Source organism: Mchenga conophoros, linkage group LG18 (genome assembly GCF_057382185.1).
Source record: "Mchenga conophoros isolate Kocher_MC1m ecotype Shallow Benthic linkage group LG18, M_conophoros_male_GT1.1, whole genome shotgun sequence".
NCBI lineage: Eukaryota > Metazoa > Chordata > Actinopteri > Cichliformes > Cichlidae > Mchenga > Mchenga conophoros.
In genome coordinates this window covers 6,625,240-6,635,631 of record NC_140543.1, presented here as the reverse complement: position 1 = coordinate 6,635,631, position 10,392 = coordinate 6,625,240, and the positions used below count along the sequence as shown (strand labels likewise).

Here is a 10,392-nt window from a genome sequence, read left to right as displayed (position 1 = left end):
GAAGCTGTCGCTCAGTCTGCTGGTTCTGGCCCGAAGGCTGTTCAGTCTCCTTCCTGATGGCAGCAAACTGAAGAAGGTGTTGGACGGATGAGTGGAGTCACCTGTGATGCAGGTAGGGTTGCCAACCGTCCCTTAAAAAACGGAATGGTCCCGTATTTAGAAACAAAAGTACACGTCCCGTATTGAGCTAATAAGGGACGCACTTTGTCCCGCAATACAGTGAGAATCAAAAGTAGTCTATAAATGTTAATGGAATTAACGCTTTGTTTGAAAACATAATTCCCAGCCCCTCTCCTGCTTTGTGACCAATGAGCTGACAGCAAACTTATGACAATTCGAGTATGACAATTCAGATTACCGCTCATCTCATTGGTCGAGGAAAGGTCGCTTACGGAGAAAATACCGGAAGACAACAGATGACCACAACAACAAGCATGGCCAACAGGGAAACAAACGCCGACACTGCGGTGCAAGTCTCGGACGACAGTACACCTGGGCAGTAAAGCTGGGCAGACACTGTGCGATTTTTTCAGTCACGTTATTCAGCTCCTGCTCAAACTGCACGATTGACGCGCAGGGGTTAGAAGTTGGTAGGTCACGATGCAGGTCTCACACTATACCGCCCGATGCTCTGATGCGACCTGAGCGCTCACACTGTGCGTCCATAAAATGAAGGTTATAACAGAAAATCTGTCGCTCTCTCTCTCTGTCTTTCACTCACACAGACACGCACACCACCACCAACATCAACTTTGCTAAATTGCTAATGAAAAACATGATCAGGCAGCTGTGATTGAGCAGCAATGTAAATCCAACTATATTCACGGTTGTTGTGGTCGTGATAATTTTGTGATGCCACATCGAAAAGGCTCGGATGAGCTTTCCAAAGTTCTACAAGTTGTGCCTCCATCGCTTGTGTCCAGTTCACACGCTGCACAGCCGTGCTGCTCCATCTTTTTCACCGACGTTTACGTGTTTGCGCGTGAGCAGTGTTAGCCGAGCGATTGATATCGGGAGCTGGTCGTGAGGTGTTAATCGCTTCTCGTTACCCCACGTATACTACACGATGCACGATGAAGGCCCAAATCGGGCCGATCACCAAATCGGTCGCACGACTCAAAAATCGGCTCAAAATGGGCCAAAAATCGCACAGTGTAAGCCCAGCATTAGAGCAGCAATGTTTGTTTGTTCAGACAAAGAAAAAAAAGGCTGCAAAAGTACTGGGAGGAATGGGAAAAGGAAAACACCTGGCTGGGAAAATGCACGATAACACCTATAAAGCGCACTGCACTGTGTGCCGGCGCACTTTTTCCATAGGCATGCTTCTAGTGGTGGGCACATGAAGAACATTAGGGGCGTGAAAGCTCGGAGAACCCTTAACCAATTTTTTGTCCACCAGGCCACGGCAGAAGCAGATATGGTATGTAAACACTGGTTTGTTTTTTTCAAACCCTCTGGTTAAGGTTAATATGGGCATGTGCAGTGAATATCAGCGCTATGTGGCCAGAAGTGTGATAATATAATTTATTTTGTGTAATAAACAACTGCAAGGATAGATGATTACAACAAATAGATGACTAATACATAAAAGTAATACATAGATTAATGATGATGATGAGTTATGATGCGTAATCATGGGAACAAGTGGGTTTACAAACAGGAGCAGCTGATTAGCATTAGAAAAGCTGAAATAATACCTCAACTGAAGCCAATTGTACTAAATGCACTATATGTGCACTGTTACAAGAATATTTTTCGTTCTATTGTTTTCTATTAATTTATATAATTTTAAGTTAAGCAGGACAGAGTTCTTTTAAAGAAAGATTTACTTATATTCTCAAAAGTTAAGCATGACAGGCTTCTGTTTAAGAAAGAGACCTGTTTTACTGTGTTAATGTTGTCATTTTGAGCTAAAAATAAATGGCTAAATGATCATTTGTTTCCCATATGGTCATATCACAAAGAATATGCATCTGCTTAAATCAAATTCAAGTCAAATGGTTAAAAAATAATTTCACACACAAAAAAAGAGCTACAAAATTCACCACACTGGGAAGGGTGAACTGGGTTGCCCGGCCCTGGCCACGAGGTGTCTCTTATTTATTTTTCAGGGAGTTGGCAACCCTACATAGCAGCCACCCAGCCCAGCTCTAGAATTTTCTTTTCCTCCCTTGATCTGATGAGGAGTGTTGTTCTTGTGCCCACTGCCAGCTGGAAACTTGGGTACATTTAATATGAGCCGCTGTAGATAAGTTTATGAAACATTTGTACTTGAAACTGATGTTTTAATGTGTTGTTAGACAGAGAAGTCATGAGCCGAATCCGACAGGCATTGGCCATTGCATGAACTCCTCTGGGGAGTTAGCTTGCAGCACATGTTCAAATTGAATGTTCTGGGTCTTATTATGCTGCAGCGAGATTCAAATCCACAACTGCGATGTTTTTGTTAAGGAAGAAAGCTAAATGTTCTAAAATATGTGACTGAAGTTATTACCGGGCTGGATAGCAGACTGTTAGCAAGCTAGCAGCTAAGGAAACCTGGCTACCTTTCCAATATGGCGGCTGATACAAGGTCAAATATCAAGATTATGTGCTTTTGCCTAAGAAAATTTGGTTAACAGCATTTATTTTTTCTGTTAATATTTTTTATATGGAGCAGCCTGTACCTTTATGATGTTAAGACTGCTAGATGAGCTGTTAGTGACACTGAGTTAGTCATGACTATGCTTTCTGTGTTTTTTCCCTCCCCTTTTGGTATCCTGTTCCTGCTGGATGAACCACTTCATGATCATCCTCATCTGATGACTCCGCTGCGCTATCCTGCCTGGTAGATTCTCCTTGCTGCAGGTGTATGCTTCTGCCAGCTGGATGCTGTTACTGGATAGTACACTGTTCCAATGGAGCGGTAGGAACAAATTGAAACACACTAAAAGAAAAGGGTTATTGTTTAAAATTGTGTTTTAATAAATGTGTTAATGTTAATTAAGTGTTCATTGTGTGCTGGAGGTCCTACTGGTCCTATGGTGGAGCAGCTACTACCTCTTCTTTAAGAAACTTGCCTCTGATGGGATCCAGATATTTGGGACACATTTCAATTCTTGTAAGGGTTTAAAAAATACACAAACTTGGAAGAGTTGACTGGATTTGTACAAAATGAGATGGCTGGCAATGGAAAGATGCAATTCGATTGTTACATGTTTAACTCTTTAAAGCCGGTCGGAGCGGGCACGCTCTGTTTTGCGTAACTATTTTTAAATCCCTGTAGAACCGGGAACCGCGTAAGCTAGCGCAATAATTTTTTTGCATATGAAACCAGAGGAGTTGTACTTACATCTTATGCCATCAGCTTGTCCTAGGTCACGGTTTCCTTCCACATATAGCTTTGCAAAAATTGCATAAAAAGCGCTTGCAGTAACAAAAACATAATATTCCAGAAACACGCTTTGCCGATCCGATCAGCTGTTCGTATTCCAGATGTATTTAATTTTCAATCAAGATGGCAGAGCTGTAATCATGCTCTAAAATTATATATTGTAATATGACAATTGTAAAGTTACTTAACCTGTGAGTCCTTGGTAAAGACATTCTCTTCAAAGTGAACGCTGCAAAGATGAGATGCAAGTTTCAAGTACAGTACATTTCAAGTACATCCTTCTTATGTTAGCTAGCCACTAGTTCAGTCTCTGTGCTACACCATCACCTACAGGACAACTGCAAAACAACAACAACAAAGAACAAAAAAACAAAACATGTAATTAAGATGATGGTTTTTAATTAGCTGCTGTAAAACAATGTAATAACAATAAATAAATGCAACATGACATTAACTGCTTTTTAGGTAAGTACTTTATGTACTTTTGGAGAACTGTTAGATCATCCATGTTTTCTACAGTCATTGGTTTGCTGGACAAAGTGGCCCACCCGAGGGGTTCCCTGCCATTGACCAGCAAGCCACCCTGGCTGAGGATCATCTGATTGCCAGGGCAGAAGGAGCAGAGCATGCCAGGCAGTCATGGAGGTACAGCATCCTAATAAGGTGTCAAGGGGGTATACACCAGGCTTTGGTGGACACGGGCTGCGCACAGCTCCTGGTTCACCAAACCCCGCTTTGCCCCGGGACATTATTGGTGTTGCAGTGGGTGGAGGTTACATGTGTACATGGGGGCATTCACAGACAAAACACATGGAATAAAGGCTGCAGTCAGTTATATTTTATCTCAGATAAACTAGTCAGTGTTTATTAGTGTTTGCTCAACTAGAAGTCTTCATAGTAGCATCCACACATCAAGTCTTTAAACAAATAATGAAAGGATAATGAAAGAAAGTTTAATGTGAAATTACTGAATTATATGAAATATTATGGCTTTGTCTGCCAGAGTGTTTTTCTTTAAACTACTTGGAACACTTTTACTGGCAGTCAGTGATGTCACTAAAAGGCAAGCTTCTTATGTTGTGTTGCCATAGTCTCCGGAGTTTACTTTTAAAGCTCACTTACAGAACTGACTTATACAGCTTAGTTAGAAAAGTCAAGCATCCAGACATTTGAAGGACTATTCACTCATTAAGGTGACATTTTCTATTTTAAAAGTTCTCAAAAAATTAAAATGAAAAAGGAAACAAGAAAAGTTACGACTGAGGCAGATAAGAAAGATCCAGGAGATCAAAGTAAGTAAAAAAATAAAATAAAATCCTGGTAAAATCCAAATCCTAGAAACGTTGACACTGTGTGAATCGTTTTTAGAGCAATTGAATCATATGTTTGATTGAAAATAGCTTTAATACAAGATGTCTAATCAAAGAAAGGTTACTGGGGCACTTTGTCTTTTGGTAAAATAATGTGACAGGTTTATTCTTGGACTCAACAGTAAAAACAGAGCAACAAGTGTCATCAAGATGTAAGACTTAGTAAACCTAGTATCAATTCGCACTGGTCAGTTTTTTTATCCCAAGAATAAACTTGTGATAATTTAAGCAAAAGCAATTTCAAATTCTTTGCCATCAAACTGCTTCCAGTCCTGATGTCGGGGACTCTTTTTCACCACTGTGTTGTTGTCGTTTATAGATTGTAAGAGCAGGACTGCTAAAAGAAAGGCCAGTCCTGAAAAGAAGACCCCAATAAAAAGGAGGAGGGTCGCTGAGCAGGCTGGTCCTTCCACCAGCTCAGATGTGGTCAAAGGAGTGAAGCGCAAGGTTGTGCAAGATGAAGAGGGCACAACAAAGAAAGCAAAGAAGGCTAAACTTCTCCACCATATGAGCGGTGACAAGGAGCAAGCATCCTCCTTGTTGGACTCTGGTAAAGGTAGGCTAATTAGTTGAATAAGGGGGTAGATTAAGTGTGGTTGCTAGGTTTAAGATATTAGTGTTTAGTGTTTGTGTCTATCATCCAGTGAGCTGATGTGCTTTTGGTGTTTTCCACATCTCCAGACTTGAACAACAAACAGGTGTGCGCAAAACATGGCAAAAGAAAGGCCACGGGAGACAACAGAGAGCCACCCAAGAAAAAAAAAAGGAATGTGGACCAGGACAAAAAATCAGTGGCAGACCAAAAACGTAAGTAGCAAGCAGCTTGGGTTTTATATTCAGGGGAAGGGCAAAAGGAACATTTATGCTACAGAGGAGAGTAATTTGTGTCACAGCTGTAATAAAACAAGATTTGTTGTTTTGTCTGTTCAGGTGAATTCCAAGCCAGATATGTGGAGGAGCACCAGCTCGGAGAAGGAGGCTGCGGAGCAGTGTTTGCTGGCTACCGGATAGAAGATCGTTTTCCAGTAAGTGTTCAGATGATGGTAGTAAGACAGGCAGTAACGCAGATAATGGATAATATCGTAAACTGAGACGTCTGCTGTGTTTCCACCTTTCATTATGTCATACTGAGGAAATGCTCACCAATGCTCTGTGTCTTCTAGGTTGCCATCAAACACATTCCCAAAAATAAAGTCTACTGCAAAGTGGCGGTAAGCGTCCAACACTTGAATCAGTTTTACATTACTGGATTGAATGCGGCGTTCCTCATCATCCACTTTGTTGTAACATTTCAGGATGAAAGCGGGAAGAAGCTCTCAGTGGAAGTGGCCATTATGGTTAAACTTGCAGGTGAAGCAGAAGGGTCAGTGGGAATATCTGCACCTGTGTCCTTGCTGGAGTGGTTCGACCTTGGCAAAGAGCTGATCCTGGTGCTGGAGAGACCTGTCCCCGCTGTGGACCTGCAAAAATACAAAGCAGAACATGGAAGAACTTTAACAGAGGACAAGGCCAAGGTAGGTTGACTGGGAGAGCCTTAGACTGTACAGCATTCAATCAAGGCAGAAAAGCATTAACTCATTATTGTGTTTTTCATCTTTTCCAGGTCATTCTGAAGCAACTAGTTGATGCTGTAAAGGAACTTGAGGATAAACACATCTTTCATCGGGACATCAAGGGACCAAACATTCTGATTGAGACCGGCTCAGATGTGCCTCGAGTTCGCATCATTGACTTTGGACTGAGCTGCTTTGTTAAGCAGCGATCTCTGTATCGCATCTTCTATGGTAACATATTCTGCTCCTGCTTTTCACAGATGTAACAATTTGTGTCTTTTGTTTTAGAAGAAATTGCAATTGTGTCTGTTTGTTAGGCACTCCTCTTCACATCCCTCCCGAGTGGTACATTAGGAGCTGCTACAGGTGTGGACCCACCACGGTGTGGCAAATGGGAGTGGTGTTGTATGAAGCGCTTCATGCACAATACTTTAGTACCGCGAGGTTCCTCACAAAGCAACTGAGCATCAAAAAGCGTCTGTCCACAGGTAAGAAAACTTCACACTTCCAGATTCACTGATGCCTTGGATCACTAGAACTATCATCTTCATCTTTTTGATCTTTTCTTTCTTTCAAGAATGCCGGGATTTCTTGGACGCATGTTTAGCTTTAGTCCCGGAGAAGCGCCCAACACTGGAGGAGCTCCAGCTTCACCCCTGGCTAAGATAACACACACAAACACACAATTCACACCTTATCATATAAGTGTGATACGCTGTAGTAACTTCCTTCCTTTTTTCTGTTGGACAGGAGTAGATAGAATGGGTCAATCTTAAAAAATAAATAAATAAAAGTTTAGCTTTTTTGGAGTTCCTGTAACCCCCCCAGCCATCCCAGGAAAGGGGATCTCTCTTTGAATGGGCTTTCCCGAGGTTTCTTCCCATCGATCTGGCCCCCTGGGGAGTTTTTCCTCGTCTTCATAGAGAGCTTGGGCTGGGTCAGGAGCTCCATCAAAACTGTCTTTATTTGATGACATTAAAGTCATCAAATAAAGATGTGTTTTACTTAAAGTAAAATTTGATCAAAATAAAACTTGTTTAATTCATCTTTGCTGAGGATTCTCCTTCATTACTATTTTGTTTTGTTTTTTTGTTTTGTTTTGTTTTTACCCATGGTGCATTTTGACAAATAAGAAAACTGAATGAGGTTAAAGTGTGCACAAAGACAGTCACACTGCAAATGATCTGAAGACTTGCATCTGTTGCTCTAACCCCCAACTAGTTTAGACAGATTTCCTGGTTCTACCAGAGGTTTTTTCCTTCAACAAGGGAGTTCTTCCTTCCCACTGTTGCTGAGTGTTTGCTCATAGTGGGTTGTAAAAGCATAAAAGTTAATAAGAGGCATTCATAGCAGAGTTATCACAGCGGGAACTATATAGCTTAAGTGTACAATTTTTACAGGACGAATTATAACTTCGTTATGTATAAAAGCTCCTGTGGATAATTACTCCTATTTGTAACTTTACACAAGAGAAAGTTTGCTGTCACACTATTTATAACAGGTTGGATTTTGTCCTCTGAGTTGAGCCTTTGGTTGCTGTTTATTGAAGAATTTCCTCTAAAGTAGCTGTTGATAAAGATTTAAAGTCCTGTTTATATACAGAAATATGCTTTAGTTCATGTTTTTTTACATGTCTGCCTCAGTGGATCAGTAGAAGATCTGGCACAGGAAACTAGATGATGAAAAAAGGGTACGAATACACATATAGATAGATAGATAGATAGATAGATAGATAGATAGATAGATAGATAGATAGATAGATAGATAGATAGATAGATAGATAGATAGATAGACACAGGTTGCAACGTAGTATTTTCATTTTTTCTTAGCATTTCTTTAACGTCTTGGTGCAAAAGAATACCTGCATTTGTGTGTAAAGAAATGTTACATATATACTCAAAACAGTTGGAAAAAAGAACTACAAATTTGGAAAGGAATTTATTCATGTTCTTACTCATAGATGGAGTACATGGTTTAAAAAACACTGAGGAAACAGATATGAGGCGGCTGTATCAACATAAAAACATTAACACAGTTAAAAATGAATAAAAAGTTGCACGCTTAAACTTATTTCTCTACAGTTTGTACAATTAATCCATGTAACAATAGGTTCTCTCTTAATATAGTAGTTAATTAAAATATCTTTACATAAAAATACATTTTTAAGTACTCTCCGGTGGAAGTCTGTTGTGGCTTATGTTTCTAAATGACACAACCATAAAGCAGCCCACAGAATATACAAATATGTCTTTGATAAGTGAATGTTGGCTCCCACAATGGCCTGTTAAGTTATTGCAAAAATAATTTACTGCATAATATGTCAGATTAGAACATGTTATAAGCACAAACTGAAGGGGAAACAATAAAAACAAAAATTAAAATACTAAATGAAGTTAAAGGATATTTCTTACTATACTATATAATTGTATAATGTTGCGTTTGATTGCAAATGAAAACCCACCAAGAAAAAAAGAAAGAAAAAGAGAGAATAGAGTTTAATTTATTCCAAACACATTCTTTTCTTTTATTTAAGCTGTAGCGAGATTCAAATGGACAAAAGAGAAAGAAAAATATTACAGATTTGTTTTATTAATCATGAATAAACTTTATTATACACAACTCTAAATTTCAGTTGGTCTTAGTCAGATGTGTTTTTAATTAAATCCTGCAACACTGTGCTCGCTGCCATCACTTTATATCTTAGTGTGCAATTATTACAATATTTTTCCCCCTTAACTCTCAACTCGCGTGTTTAAAATGTCTGTGATCATATTTGTCCGTTGACTTCTGTCTGGGCCTCGAACGATTCATCAGACAGGTTGGCAGCCTCCAACTGATGCTCCAGACTTTCATCATCGCCTCTATTCTGATCAACTCTTATCTTAAACTGAGTGATGAACTCATTACTGGCCAGCGCGCCCTCCTTTTTAGGGCATGTGGGCTTTGATAACAGCCGGCTTTCCAGTCGCTCTGCAAAGAAAATTCACAAAACATTTCTTATTTGGTAAGCTTGTTAACACATTTTAGTTCAGTTTTGCTGAAAGTTATAGCATGCATCAGGTAAGAAGCAATTGGTTTTTAAAAAGCATATACATTCCCCAAAACATTTTTATTATGTGCATTCTGGAGAATAAAAGATTTTACACAATTTCCCTTTTTAAAGTAAAAAGATTATTAAGTCTAATTCTTACTTATTCAGTAGATTAAAGTATTGAAACATCATTATTCATAAAATATGCACATTACAAAATTAAAGTTATTCAAAAATTACTCAAGTACTTACTCCAATACTCACATTATTCAAGTAAATTTAATTTTTGCCAATGTAATGTCACATAAAATCTTAATCTGAATAAGGGATTTGAACCCCACTGTCACGGCCAGGGGATCAGCAGGCCGCTGACTAGTAGTGCTCTCTCTCTCGCTCTCTCGCCAGGGCGGAACTCATGGTGGGTTCACGCCCTCGGCCCACGCCCCTCTGAAGAGGAAACACCTGGGCCTCATCAGTGCAGCCAGCATTTAAGCCAGGGAGTGGCTTCTACTCATCGCTGGATCGTTGTGTGTGACTCGCGTCAGTGCAGCCCGGCTCTGAGCAAGTTCTCTTTTGCTTCCCTGTGCAAAACCTCTAACGTGTGTTTCCTTCTGTACATAGATCCCCTGGACCCGACTCTGCATTCCCCGAGCGGATTCCCTTTTTGTGTGAGTGTTTGGAGAGGAGCAAGTGTCTTTTCCCTACCTGGATTTCCCCGGAGCCTTTTCCCTGTCACCGCTTTGTATATAGCACTATCCCCTGCACTGTTTGTATATACACCTGGTGGAACTGTAATAAATACTGACTGTGCCTCTGAGTCCTGCGTGTGAGTCCTCAAGCGAACCGTGACACCCACACAGATGAGAGCTTAGCAGTGAAGCTCTCTCTTAAAATTTGAGTTATAAAGTCAGAAGTTATCACTGACAGAGATCCATGTTCTTTTAACATAAGAAAGAATATTTGCTGAAATTGACATTAATCCAAGCCCTTAAAATGCCATTTTGGATTAAGCATTTCCTTTTAGAAAAGTCTTCAATGAGCAGGAAGCTCCAGTACTGAAAAAGA

General features: G+C 40.1%; 1 protein-coding gene across 7 annotated transcripts; it reads left to right on the top strand.

Annotated features, from left to right (window-relative positions):
- Positions 1-383: 383 nt before the first annotated feature.
- Positions 384-7,336, top strand: LOC146553100 (serine/threonine-protein kinase pim-1-like). Of its 7 annotated transcripts, XM_085255738.1 has the most exons (11): positions 384-590; positions 1,400-1,420; positions 2,832-2,905; positions 3,893-4,018; positions 5,063-5,299; positions 5,425-5,550; positions 5,674-5,768; positions 5,907-6,257; positions 6,347-6,527; positions 6,614-6,784; positions 6,874-7,335. In XM_085255738.1, the coding sequence occupies exons 4-11, from the start codon at positions 4,000-4,002 to the stop codon at positions 6,963-6,965; spliced, it is 1,272 nt and encodes a 423-aa protein (XP_085111864.1). In that variant the 5' UTR covers positions 384-590; positions 1,400-1,420; positions 2,832-2,905; positions 3,893-3,999; the 3' UTR covers positions 6,966-7,335. The 7 variants fall into 7 exon arrangements, with proteins under 7 accessions (XP_085111864.1, XP_085111863.1, XP_085111865.1 ...); XM_085255737.1 differs by lacking the exon at positions 1,400-1,420; XM_085255739.1 differs by lacking the exon at positions 1,400-1,420 and having other exon boundaries at positions 3,839-4,018.
- Positions 7,337-10,392: the final 3,056 nt, after the last annotated feature.

Coding starts and splice junctions, on each gene's coding strand:
- LOC146553100 (XM_085255733.1), top strand. CDS start 4,605: ATGAAAAAGGAAACAAGAAAAGTTACGACTGAGGCAGATAAGAAAGAT. Junction 5,300..5,424: donor CTTGTTGGACTCTGGTAAAG/GTAGGCTAATTA, acceptor CCACATCTCCAG/ACTTGAACAACAAACAGGTG. Junction 6,785..6,873: donor CAAAAAGCGTCTGTCCACAG/GTAAGAAAACTT, acceptor CTTTCTTTCAAG/AATGCCGGGATTTCTTGGAC.